This window comes from Solea senegalensis, linkage group LG13, assembly GCF_019176455.1.
Source record: "Solea senegalensis isolate Sse05_10M linkage group LG13, IFAPA_SoseM_1, whole genome shotgun sequence".
NCBI classification, from domain to species: domain Eukaryota; kingdom Metazoa; phylum Chordata; class Actinopteri; order Pleuronectiformes; family Soleidae; genus Solea; species Solea senegalensis.
The window spans coordinates 5,134,982-5,148,716 of NC_058033.1; the positions used below are offsets into that span (position 1 = coordinate 5,134,982).

Here is a 13,735-nt window from a genome sequence, read left to right on the forward strand (position 1 = left end):
GGGGGGAACAAATACAGTGAAATATCACGACAGTTTGTGTGGCAAAATTATATCGCTTACATTTTTTTTAGAGTATATATTTTTAACTGATGTTACAAATTAACATCAAACTTTTTTGTGGATTAGCATTAAAAAGTAACAAAATAAATTAGCATTTCAGTCCACTAGATGGTGCCAAATGCTCACTTTCACATTATTTCCTGGTTTGAAATTAATAACATTAATATTTCCTGGATTCTTTTTCTTTCTGTAACAAACAGAAAACGACATCATTTGTATGTGAAGAGAAATGAAAGGTGTGTGTTTGCATATGGAGCAGTGACGTCACATAAACTGAAGCAGGTGTAATCTGAACACCTGTGATGGGATCACTCAGGTCGGATGTTAACAGCAGGTGTGAACAGAGCGTCAACAGAACATCTAATAAATGTGTGGATCATTTTTAAGCAGCAGTTACCACACAGCTGTCCGCGCTGCTGCTCCTCGTCCTCCTCCAGGTCCTCCTGCTCCTGCCGGCTCATGGTCCTGGTTCTGGTCCTGGTCCAAACAATGCTGTAGATCAGTTAAAAGACTGAAAACATTTCTTAAATCTCAATATTCAAGAGAGGATTCTGATGTATTGATAGCAATGATAGCAAAACCGAAAGCCTGTTTTTACTCTTCACTGTAAAGTCATGGCTTGTTTCTTATTGCCCTAAATTGTGATGATAATGACCTCATTTAACCATGCTTGAAAACACATGAACTGTGCCTTTAACTGCAGCTGCTTGTCGGTCTTCAGTCATGAGACATGATGAGACAAAGTAGTATCCAGTAAGTGTTCAAATTTGGTCATTGCAGTAAATGAGAGAAGAAATGTGAGTAAAATACATTCAAACGTTTTTATTGTCAACTATATATTGGTCCATATCAACACGGACACTTTTATTTTGAAATTCTAGTTTTTGTTACCCAACTGGCCAGAATAGATACTCATTCTTAACAGTTTTAATGGTCTAAATTTTTTGTTGAGGACATTCTTTGACATTTTTGATGACAAACTTAACTGGAAAAGTTCATATTTGGACAGTTTGACGACATATGGTTGGATGACGATCGTGTGTTTGGTGTGGAGCAGTGACGTCACTTTAGCAGCAGCAGGCAAGCAGAACACCTATGATCGGATCTCTCAGGTCGGATGTTAACAGCAGGTGTGAACATAGCGTCAACAGAGAATCTAAGAAATGTGTGGCTCATTTTTAAGTTGTGGTTACCATATGTTTGGAGAAGGGTATCACGTTTGGCCCCGTTGTTCCGCGTCCTCTTCCTGTTTCCGTCTGAGAAAGCGCCGACAAGGGAAGTGGAACATTCCAAATAGATCGACACAGAGGGGAGGAGTGGAATGTACCAAGTCACGGAAAATACACAAAGGCTTTTAAATCAGTGTGTCATTGTTCAGGAGCAGCTCCACCTGTAATTAATCAATATTAATGTCCCGATTGAACAAATAAAAAATGGCAGCTGAAAATGTAGTCATTTAAAAACATTAAAACAGAGGAAAATCTCGTACGTGAGGAAATGCTGCCATCTGCTGGACGTACTTTCCCCGATCATCTTTTAAAAACAAACACTTTTTTACAGTACAGTAAAACACGATCGTCGAAAAACAACAACGGGCATTTAAATAACGTCATTTCCGGAAGTAGGCGTGTTTTAAATGGTGAACTCACTGAAAATAACAAAAACAAACACTACGCCAAGGTGTTCAGGGGAAATGGTGAGTGCAGCTGTTAAAATATAGGATATCAGTTACAAAACACACTGTTACTGAATCTGTTTTGCATGTGATAGTATCGTCCGCTCATGACAATGACTAAAACAGCTCCATTTAACTGACAACTTGTGACGCGGTGCACAGTTTTTCAAGGTTGTCAGTGCCGTCCTTCGCTTCTGTGGAAACGATAGGCATCGATAAAAGCTGCGGCTGCCAAAAGTGTCGACTCTCAGCTTGTTTTTGTTATCATTCGCATTTTCACGGGCAACAGCCAAAACGCTGGCACATACGACTGCAATAGCGTGTCTTTTGTCGAAGACGCGAACAGTGTTCGCAGAACCTCGTCGAAAAAATCGCTTTTTTAAGACGTCCTTGCTCGTCGTCGTGTACATACACTGTATACAATGCGACCTGTAAGCCTCAATGACTCAGGAAGAGTTGCCATTAAATTTGGCACCAACAAACCCTTCGAGTCTTTACGAATTATAGTGTTTTACCGTTTCGGCTTTGATTATATACCAATTTGCGCTATGTAGTACCGTAGAAATCCGTCAGTGTATCAGTTTGACTTTTCACCAAACTTTATTTAAAAATCTGCATATTCATGACGTCCTCGTCACCTTGTGTGTGAATCATGTTTTTAATTCAGCATTATGTCAATGCAATTCGCCTTTAAACTGAATATTATTTGATAGTTATACATTTTATTTAGTTCTTTTTAAAGAAAAGAAAAACAATATGGTAATAAAGAGAAAACCTTTCAATTATAATTATTTGTCAGGATTTGCAGCATATGACCAAAGGTAAACCCGTGGTAACAAAGGAACAAAGGTAACTTTATATTCGCAGGTTGAATAGATGCTATTATCACTAATAGAGAAAACAGTGCCAGTGTGACATATGCTTACCAGACCTTTAAAAAAAGACAAAAACTCATCCTCTGTGAAAACAGTTTTCTTGTCTTACAGGTATTGTCACCCTTATAAAACAAGTTGGACTGCTTCTTTCGTGGAATTTATGTTTATTTTATCTCTTCGTCAACAAATATGTGTCAAATACTTAATACTTACTAATTTAATTCAATTGCCAGTCATGGGCATAGTAGGGTGTTTAAAATTCGGGTCAGATGATCGGCAGCCTTTGTGAGTTGCCTACTATTTCAGTTTTTAAATGATTGCTTGTTCAGCCCTCACTTTCTCTTGCTCTTTCTGCTGTTTTGTTTTGAACGCCTAATTTTCATTTCATCAAAGTTCTTATCAACTGTTTCTCTCTGTACGTGCATGTCTCACAGGAGGAGGAGGCATGTGATCTGAAGTGTTGCTGAAAACAGGGCTCTCTTCTTTGGTCTCTGCGAGATCAGAGGTAAGAAACAGACGATCCGTGAAACGGGAAACTGTCTACGAGTGGGACATCAAACGGGCTCTGGACGCAGTGTGCAGCTCAGGCGTGGGTTTTTTTATTTTTGGCAAAAACACCACCTCAGATGGGCTGAGATTATCAGATGATCAGACCACATGTGTCTGAAAGTGATAGGGCTGATCAGGGTTATGAGTCTGTGTGTGATCTGACGATCAACGTCAAAAGTACATGCACTCTGATCAAAACCAAAAAGCTGGTTCTGCTGGTTGTGTATTAATTGACCAATTAATCATTCATTAAACAGGATTATTATTAGACTACCATTAATTATTTCTTGCACTGCTGCTTTTGTTGTGGGCCTTTAGCACATTTGTCTTCAGTTAGAAGCCAAAACTGACAGAAATCGTAAAAAATAACTGGGGTTTAAACATATTGTCGATCATTAATCGATGACTAAATGAATGTGAATAATTTCTGGTTTCTTTGCTAAATATCACAGAGAAATCATTACAACGGAATAGTTGCAGCCCTAATCCACTGTATAGCAATAAATATTTCAAATATTTCATATCACACATTAAATACAGTATGACACTCAAATATATTCATGCTACAATGATTTGAAACCGAAAAAGCAATAGGTCCAGTCATTTGTGTCAAAGAGTTTTATTGAATTATTTTGTGATTAATTTTGTAATGAGTTTGTCGACTAATTGTTTCAGCAGCAGAGAGAATGACTCTCAGTATGAACAGGTGGTGCAGCAGCCTCAGTATATTATAAGTGCATTAGTGTCAGATATGCACCTGCTCGTGTCAGTGCTGCCTCTCTTCTCATGTTTCTGCGTTCTGTGTCACATGTGATGTTGATACGGGACCAAACAGGGAGGAACGTTAATTATTACCACTGTAAACCAACAACAACTTTATCACTTGATTTAAATATTTCTATAGTTTCAATGTGAAGACACCAAAACCCAACAATGAATTTACTGTATCGTATGAAAGTAGCTGTTGTAACTACACCATAGATCTCTATTATTGATGTAAAAAAAAAAAGATGTTGACTCTTCAGTCATCATGACATGAACTCAGCCACTGCAGTGTATTTTTATGTCACGTGTTGATGATACCGGTGCCATAAAAAAACAAACTCAGAATTTGTGGCTAAAAATAGTCCTCATGAAATAAATGCACACTGTACTTTTTAATAGATAATTATTGGACTACTAAATTATTTATTAATTATTTGCACCTCAGTTGAGACTTGTTGTACCTGAAGCATTTACTGTTCCTGTCATTAAAGGATTTCTGTTGTATTCTATTAATAATTGTCTATTTTGATAATCAATCTGTGTTCTTGAGCTCTTTATTTCATACATCTTTTTATTTGTATTTAAATATAATTATATAACTGAATCAATTATCAATAAAGAAAACCATATAATCACAATGCATAAGCAGGAAAGAAGATAATCAGTTTGCTGTCACAGAGAAACAAACGTGTAATGTGTCACAGTTTTCCGACTTTTTATCTAATTGGCTGATTGAGAAAATAATGAACAGATTAATTTATCTGGAAAATAAACATTACTGTTGTGGACAGCAACCGTTTCTGGCTTGCACATCCACTTCTTATGAAAGGTGTGTAAAGAGGAACACAAATAAGTCTGAACTTGCAAGAACAAGTGTATTACTACAAGTAACAACCAGCACTGAAATGTTGCAGTAATAAAATTGTTCTCACAAGTTCAGACAGTGTGTGACACAGAGTTAAAATAGAGGAAATAAAAGTGACACTGAGTCCACACTGTCTCTGATGATTCTGTCTCTCAGAACTGTGACCATGGAGTCTTCCTTTGATGAAGAGGAGGTGCGCACCTTTGTCCAAGTCGTCAGTGAGAAGTACAACGCTGATAATTTCCCTTATGGCCACGGCGTGGGAATAGTGATCCTGCCCAGTCCTCCAGGTTCACCTGTGAAGGGTGAGCGATATGATCACCACTGACACCTGACTTTACCGAGTCCCATCCTTATTTGCTGAAGGGTTATGGACCATGTCTCCTTCTACCTAATACTTGTGTCTTGAATGTTGTAACATTGGCAGATGGTTCTCATTTGTGTGTGTTCCTTATTACTTTGGCCTTTCTGGTGCTTATTTCAAGTGGGTGCCCGCTGGAAACTCTGTTGAGTACAGCAATTCTTGGCAGTCCTTCACGCTATATATCATTGGTGGAGCGAAGCCTGTTTATGTTTCTGCCTTCTGTAGCAGTAAAAGCAGATCAGAGACAACGGGCAACCTTGCCTTACTGCCTTCCTGATTTCAAACCCCCGCACCCTACATTATAATAATATTTTAGTGTCATAAATCACAGGAGAAGTAATGCTGGTTTTTCCTCTTTGCAGAGCACCTGTTCCTGCCCAGCAGTGTGGTTGTAAACAACTGTGGAATCAGGAAAGCCGGAGACAAGTCATACATCGCAACTCTGTGTGCCCACGTGATGGAGCTGGACCTGTCCCATAATCAGCTCGACGACTGGGCAGAGGTGAGTGTCAGTCACTCGTCAAGCTGCTGCCAAATCACGTTCATGTTACTCACAACCTTCACACAGAGATGATGTTATCAATTATTATTTGTTTGTATTTGACACAACCATTGCTAACATTTCATTATAAAGTAATGCATCAAGTTTAAGTTCTTCATTCTGAAATGTAATTGTTTGCCTTTTTATTTGTATTTTATTGTTTAAAAAAGGAGAGGAGAGTAAAAAAAAAATGTATTTGAATACAGAATTTACGACTAGGTAAAGTTGGTATGCAACATACGTGGCTCAGCCCCAAAAAATAGTTTCACATTTTTTTGTTGGACCGTCTTTAGTGCTGTGCTGTGGCATTGCTTCAGTAAACACCTGGTATCTTGTAGCAATGATGGGAAAGTTGAGCCACAGTGTTAGTATTCTCCAGCACATCCCATAGATTCTCTGATGCCTTTGTCATCGTGGAATATGGCCAAAAAGAACAAAACAAAACTGGTCATCCAGTATATTTAGAGTATATATAACTGCCCTCACTGTTCTCGGCACATAATGTCGCTGAAGCTCCACAGGCTTACACTGAGCTAAATATTCCAGTCTGTGACCTTGTTGACCTGCCAGTGTGTAGCTGCCAGATATTGCATATTTGTGCAAGGTTTGTACACAGAGCACAGTTTACCTGTATGTAAGAAATGGACCATGGAGTACCTCATACAAAACCACATCAAAAATCCCCAACTCTTACTTTGTCTGTTCTACATTCGAGCAGAAAAAGTCAAAATTCAGCTGAAGAAAAAGTCTTAAAATTAAACTCTTTGTGTGTTTCCTGAGTTGAATTTTTGTGTGTTGTTGCAAGATCTGCTCCATCGTTTCCAACATCCCCCACCTGGACTTCCTCAACCTGAGCATGAACCCGCTGAGCGGCGTGGAGCTGGAGCCCAGCATGGCCGACATTTTCTCCAGGGTGCGACAGCTTGTCCTGATCAACACGCGCGTCAGCTGGGAGACGGTGCACACGCTGACGCGACACACGCCCGAGTGAGTGAAGGAAAACGCCGCGTGACGCGGCATAGAAAAGTTCGGCGCAACGTCCCTTTTAGAAAAGAATACACCGATGCTCGCTGTTCTAATCATGATAATCACTGTAGATGTCGCTGTTCATCTGTGATTATACAGAATAATATCGTAAACGATGTGGAGTCTTCATCAGTCTCCATCAGCTGGAGTCTTCTTTTCTACTTTTCTGTCTACTAATCTACTATTTTTAATAACATGTCATGAGTTTTTCCTGCATGTTTTTGCATTGATGTAAGACACCTTTTCAAGACGAGGACGTCTCAGCTGGCTCACTAAAGACGGTAGTGTAGGAGCAGGTGCAGGAATTACTCACGAGTAAACAGTTAAACTGCTGAGAAAGCGCACTGAGGGTTTTGTTACAGTGTTTGAGGAGGAGGTGCATCATCAAAACATATTTTTAGAGACACCTAAAAATCCTGAACAAAAGGTTAAAGAGAAAAAGGTTTTATGTTTTATTCCCAGTTGTAATTTCTCACATGTTCACAGCCAGAGGTAGAATCTCTGCATTTGCTTTACAGGGACTTTAATAACAAAAGATTACCGCACAACTCACGACTTATCGACTGTGCTTTTCTCAAATGTACTCAGTTGTGTGAACCTCGTCTTCCAGGCTGGAAGAGCTTTTCCTGTGCCTGAATCAGTACAACACTGTGTCCGAATCCCCAACGTCCTGTCCGTCGCTACGCCTGCTGCATATTTCAGACAACCTGCTACAGGACTGGACAGAAGTGAGGAAGTTTGGTCTGATGTTCCCGTGTCTGCGGACACTGGTGTTGGCCAACAACGGCATTGAAACTGTGGGCGACTCTCAGGAAACGCTCCAGCGCCTTTTCCCCAACCTGCGCAGCATCAACCTCACCAACTCAGGTCTGAGAGCCACACTGAAGAATGTGCACCTGTTATTGTCCAGAAATAAGCACCTGTATGTGTGTGTGTACAATTATTAACCTCTGTGATATTCTGTCATTCAGGGCTGAGTAAATGGGAGGACATTGAAAGGCTGAATTTCTTCCCAAAGCTGGAGGAAGTCAAAGCAAAGGGGATTCCTTTATTGCAGCCCTACAGCGACCATGAGAGACACAGCCTCCTTTTAGCACAGTGAGTCAAACGACAAACACACACCCTATTTGCCATGTATATGCTGTATAAATGAATCTGATGAGACAATTCTCTCTAAAACGACTTTTAGAGTTGTGCGATTGCAGTGCATCACACATAACGTTCCCACACGCTGCTGTTTTGTGTTGTTGCACTCTCAAGCCACATGAGTATACAGAAACGGGATCAAATCCTGCCACTCTTCCACCAGAAGGAGGCGCTGATTCATCATGAAAGTTCACCTGAGAAGAAATCTAATTCATTTCAGATCAAATTTTAGAACTTCAAGGGTCAAACACCACATGTGCTGTGCACAAATGCATTTTTTAAGCATCAGCAAAAGTAAATGTTTGTGAGACAACTCGGTATTGAACTATTAACTATTTTGATAATCGATTAATCGGTTCAAAGCTTTTTTCATGATTAAAACAGGATTTCCAATTGAATTCCAATTTTCCAATTGTTTCCAGTTGTATTTCCTTCATTTCTTTGCTCTGGATAAGAAATCATTAAAAGTGAATCATTTTGGTTTTTGGTCAAAACAAGACATTGGAGAACATCATCATTTACCAGGTTTGTCAAACATCGCTCAACATTTTTTAAAGGTTTTCTGATATTTTATGGACCAAACGATGAATCGAGAAAATAATCGACAGATTTATTGATTATGAAAATAATCGTTTGTTGCAGCTCTAGAACTTTATTTATCCTTGTGAAGGAAATTGAAGCTGTTGCTGCAATTTAGGTCTCTACAGTACAGCGCTTCTCTAGATAGGGCAACACACAAACCAGTGACCTGTTTGTCTTGACATTCACGTCAACTGTGCTGTATTTGCTTACGCTTTAAAACAAACGTGCCTAAATATTTGTACTGGTGTTTCTTTTGCCTGCAGGCTGCCGTCTGTCATGGTGCTTAACGGGGGCGAGGTGTCGAAAGAAGACAGAGAAGCCGCCGAGAGGTTCTTCATCAGGTACTACCAGGACTGTCCGCAGGAGGAGCTTCCCCCGAGGTAAACAAATGTACAGCGAGCGCAGTCTCCTCAGACGGAGGGCCCGACGGTGTTTATATAATTGTCCACGCTCGACAAGAACCACATTCCACTTAACCTGTGCAGAATGTTGGGGAGGGATTTGTGAAGGAAGGTGTAGTCACTGACTGGGGGAAAAGTAACCTTTGGGAGACAATGCTGCCAGTCTCTCGCTGCTCAATGACTCCTTTGTGTGGGGAATTCTCTGATTGGAAAAGTGATACACGAGGTAGCAGGGAGAATTTTTTTAGACAAACAATATATATATATATATATATATATATATGTTCACTCACTCACACTTTGAGATGAGAGATTGATGTGTTTTCTGATGTCACACACGCTCAAATCTTGGGATTTATGGTATAGTTTGGATGAATTTATCCAGTTACACGTGTTTCTTTCAAGTCCCAAAGCCGGATACTTCTCCAAATCTAAAATCCTTTCCCCCACGTTGGTGAATGTTATATTCGTGGTCTTGGCTCGGAGCCACATTCCCAGTGAAGGTCTTAGGTTGGGGATCACCGTGGCTGCGTGTGGGTGTTATACGGGTGTCGGACACGCTCAGTAAGCATTTGAACACACCGCTATCCGCTTTCGCTTTTCGGATGGCGCTGTGGCCCTGCTGCCCTCAGAGATCAGAGCACTGCGGGTGGGTCACAGCCTCTCAGGTGAACACGTCTTGACATGAGCTTTGAGAAACTATAAAGGCAGCTTCACGTTTTAAAACCTACGTCTGCCTTATCACGACAGATATGCCTCCGTGGTCTCTTAAAAAATTGGGACACAGAATTGTGGATAATCTGGGAAAGAGGTAGAGGTTGTGGGACTTCTGTGGACAGGAAGTATTAGTTGCAAAGGAAAAGAGAGGACTGGCTTGAGGAGGAAATTTGAGAGTCAGTGTATCCAGTTAAATAAGTAGAGAGAGGGTCTGGAAAGGGAACAGGTGATGTCGAGGTCCACTCTGGGAAAGGAGAGGGTACATTTTAACTTTTTAACGCAGGTAATTTTTCACATAGAGAACAGGAGAAATGAGAGGCGAATCACAGAGAGAAGTCTGTTATTTATTGTTATATAAGCTTCTGAATTGGCTCCAAACACCCGTTTTTTGTCCTGCTTCACCTTTAGCCCATTATCGGATGATGCTTAAAAAGACAATGGGAACGGTGTCTTGTTATCACCTGCAGCTTTATTTGCCCCATTATTCTGTGCTTACCACCTTAAATGAGGCCTTTTAGTGAAATGGCTTTCGCTAGAATGGCACTTTGTGCACTGTGGCCTTAGAGGAGAATTCCCAGGGTGGACCACGAGTTTTGGCCACAAACCTCAGGCCAGGGGGACGGGCGCGAGGGGGGGACGGACAGCTTTGTGGAGACGTTTTTGGGGAGGGATTGGTCCAGCTGTTACTGTAGCTTTGAAAGCACAGGTTTTTTTTCTCTCTCCTGGATTTTACTTAATCGTTCCTGGGTCCTTATCTCAAACACGCATTCCCCTGAGATGCCCGGGAGCTTTCTCACGGCTAGACGGGGGTTCTTTGCCTCTTAAATACGCGTGTACATTTCCAGCCACCTTTTTTGTTTGTATGATGATTTTTAAACCCAGAACCCAGATGTGGGGGAAGGGACCTAAAATACCGCGTTGAATTGAAACAGTACGTCATATCCTGTGTCTTCTCATCATGGGGTAAACATGGATCTTAATAAAGGGGGTGGTAGCTTAAAGTGGGAAACAACAATGAAATGTCATTAAGGGCCCATAAAAACAAGAATGAGGGTTGTATTACATGTTTTTGTCAACACGGATTAAACAGATTTAACAGATTTTCTCTCAACATCCATTAACTGGCTCTGCTTGAACCCAGATACCACGTCCTGGTGTCCAAGTACGGTCACCTGGCCCCGCTGGCGGACGTAGACCTGCGTCCTCGCCGCACCGTAGTGGACGTCCGCTGGGGCGACCGCGTGGTGGCGGTGAGTTTACACTTGGAGCACACGGTGGCGGAGCTGAGGAAACAACTCCGAGCTCTGCTGCAGCTGCCCAACAACGGAATCAGGCTGTTCTTCATCAGCCGGGAGATGTGTTCAGTGGTGGGACCCGAGGAGCTCAAGAGCGGCGCGCGGGCTCTGCACTCCTACAGGATTCGAGACGGAGACGAGATTCTGGTCGTGCCTAAAGACAAAAGCCGCTGCAGCTCCTCACATATCTGAGTCGAGACCTTTTTGAGAGATTCAACAATAGGATGGGTTTGGTTTTTTTGTCCAGCCTTGAATGTAAAGGATGTTTGCTATCCCATCATAATGAACAAACAATTACACAATAGTATATTTGCACATACAGTAGGAGTCATATTTCTCACAGAGTTTATCCCTTTTAAGTGGATGCCGCACGCTCGTTTACGACTCATTTATGACGTTAGTTATGCAAAAAAAACAGATGCTGTGCATGTGGATCTCTAAGAGGAAGAACCGACGCCTGCCCGGATAATAATTGACCGCACAAATTGCACGTTGAAGCCACTTTATAATTGGTGTTCGTCAATTAAAATTGACCCCAAACCCCACCCCCACCAGTCCTATCAAGCAAAAATAATATAATTACTATTACTAGTGAACAGTGCATTTTTTTATGCTTAGCATTTGACAGATTGGGTGATAAAGCCAACACAGTGGGAAACAACACACCATAATGTTTACGGGCAATCTGAATTTACCAACCACAAAGTCCACGACTTTACATTTTTTGGACGTTGATGTTGCCAAGAATTAGTGTCGCGAGCACCTCACATAACATATATAATGACACGTGTAGATGAAATAATAATGTATGTTTTTTACATTTTCACGACAGGCTGCAATTTTTCTAAACCTTTATCAAAGTGGAGCAGAGGCTCCTTTGTGCTGCCTTTACATAGGAAACGAAATACATCCATTTTTAAATGACGTAACTTGACAGCCCACGAACTTGAATACGTCCTTTTTAGAGGAGATTTCTTTTTTTTAGGAAATTGTGATGATGTGCCTCATAGGAAAGAGGCAAAATGATCACGCTGTTGTTGTCAAGTTTCTTACCAACTCACAACGTTCTACCATTGCTGAAATTTGTCCCTCGTGTCTCTCGAAGGATTTTCTACATTGCTTTCCTATCATTTCTGGTGTTTCTGCACCGTTTGTGTTTAGAGGAAGGTGTGAAAATGGACAAAATGAGTGCAGGGAAGAGAAAAGGAAGCTCTGTATGTTTCCATATACATATCTAAAGTTGAGCCTTAGATTTGCTGATGATGATTTTCTGGAGAAACACGAGGCAATATTCTGTGTTGCATGACACTCGTGTGAGCATTTTGTGACGTGTTTGGTCGTAAGCGCACCATTATTAGGTTTAGGGTTGAGTTTTTCCTCTTGACTCGAGCAGCCTTTAAGCTTATGCTCAGAAGCAGCATGTCTGGAATGAGGTCTTGTGGTTCAGCAGTCCATGAACGGAGCAGCTCTCCGTCTCCGCACCAGAGGCAGCTGAGTCTGTGTGGTAACCGCACACCAGCCACGGTGTCACGGGACACTTCCGCTGCCTTTAGGTTAGAATGGGTTCAGCCCATTGGCTCTGGCCTTAACATGACTCCCACAAACCTGACACTTCTGGTGTCTGCTGTTTCACAGGTTGTGGGGGTCTGTAGTGACTCAAGACCAGCAAATATAGATTATACAGTCAGTATGAAGGAGTTTTTATGTCACCCATCAGTGCTAAAGTATGTATAAAACAGCAGCACAGATAGTGTGTAGTAAAGCTTGTTGTTATTGTGGTTTTCTGGAGATATTCGTAATAGTTTCTGTGTGTGGTGCAAGCTGGTCATTTGGTCCAGCGTCGCACAAAGGCAAAGTCATTAGCTGCTGTTGTGCACTGCGGGTGCGTCGTTTACTACACCTCTGAATGTTCGTGGTCGCCTCGAGTGCAGGTTTTGTCTCCATGCAGGCAGGAAATAGTGGAAACAAAAGCCTGTCACCGTGTGGAATAAGCCACTTTCTACTTCTCCGTTAAAAAAAAGCCAATGGTAGCCCTTTAAAATAAAGCATCGCCGACATGCTCTTCATCAAATCCAGCCCCGTTCTCTTCCACAAAGCGGAAAAGCTGCAAGCCACGAGTATTTTTTCTGTGAGGGCTTCGTAGCTTAATGTGCTAAATTAAATGTATTTTGATGGTGTTTCCATGCATGCAAAGATGTGTTCTGGCAATGTGCAGCACTCAGTGAGCTTTAACGTGTCCCCCACTGTGACTTTTCAGCCGTGTATTATCAAAAAGTCATGTTGTTGTCCTTCGACAGCCGTGAGACCTGATTTTTGTAGTAGATAACTGGAGATGTGGGGTTTCTTCTGTCCTGACTCCCTTGCATTATAATATTCTAATATGACAGAGTGGATACATGGGAAATATTGGGCGTGAGTGTTTGTGTTTGTGAAGCTGATGCCAGCGTTGGTTTGCATGTATCTGGTGTTTTAATGTGTGTGTGAGACGTGTCATTTCAGGGAAACAAAGGTGTGTATGGGCATATGTAGTTTTGACGTTTTAAAAAAAGTGTTGGTGCTTGGTTCATTCTCGCCTCTGTCCTTCAGTAATACCAAATACAGAGATTATTATTATTATTATTATTCCTTTTAAAAAAAATTAAAAAAAAATCTATAAAAGCAGTTGCTAATCACTTTGCCATGTGGTGTTTGGTATATTGTGTCTTATTTATGTTCACACTTTCTTCTGTTTCTCATGTGTATATTGACATTTTCAATGGTAAAGTCTGGTTTGCTTTCTTGACGTTGTGCCATTTCCAACCTCAACTGTATAAATTATGCTTTCACTGCTCTTAAAGAAATAAATTATAATAATTATTCCAGGTTATTACAGTG

At 41.2% G+C, this 13,735-nt stretch overlaps 1 protein-coding gene across 2 annotated transcripts; it reads left to right on the forward strand.

The window, feature by feature from the left end:
- Window positions 1–1,580: 1,580 nt before the first annotated feature.
- Window positions 1,581–13,717, forward strand: LOC122779152 (tubulin-specific chaperone cofactor E-like protein). Of its 2 annotated transcripts, XM_044041264.1 has the most exons (10): window positions 1,581–1,756; window positions 2,535–2,584; window positions 3,045–3,115; window positions 4,946–5,094; window positions 5,516–5,655; window positions 6,500–6,681; window positions 7,331–7,587; window positions 7,692–7,818; window positions 8,712–8,828; window positions 10,708–13,717. In XM_044041264.1, exons 4-10 carry the CDS (start codon window positions 4,956–4,958, stop codon window positions 11,051–11,053), a joined length of 1,308 nt encoding a protein of 435 aa, XP_043897199.1. In that variant the 5' UTR covers window positions 1,581–1,756; window positions 2,535–2,584; window positions 3,045–3,115; window positions 4,946–4,955; the 3' UTR covers window positions 11,054–13,717. The 2 variants fall into 2 exon arrangements, with proteins under 2 accessions (XP_043897199.1, XP_043897198.1); XM_044041263.1 differs by lacking the exon at window positions 2,535–2,584.
- The last annotated feature ends 18 nt before the right edge of the window (window positions 13,718–13,735 follow it).

Excerpts from the sequence above, each read along its gene's own strand:
- LOC122779152 (XM_044041264.1), top strand. The coding sequence starts at position 4,956 with ATGGAGTCTTCCTTTGATGAAGAGGAGGTGCGCACCTTTGTCCAAGTC. Across the intron at positions 7,588-7,691 it reads CATCAACCTCACCAACTCAG|GGCTGAGTAAATGGGAGGAC; the intron begins GTCTGAGAGCCA and ends TCTGTCATTCAG. Across the intron at positions 7,819-8,711 it reads CACAGCCTCCTTTTAGCACA|GCTGCCGTCTGTCATGGTGC; the intron begins GTGAGTCAAACG and ends TTTTGCCTGCAG.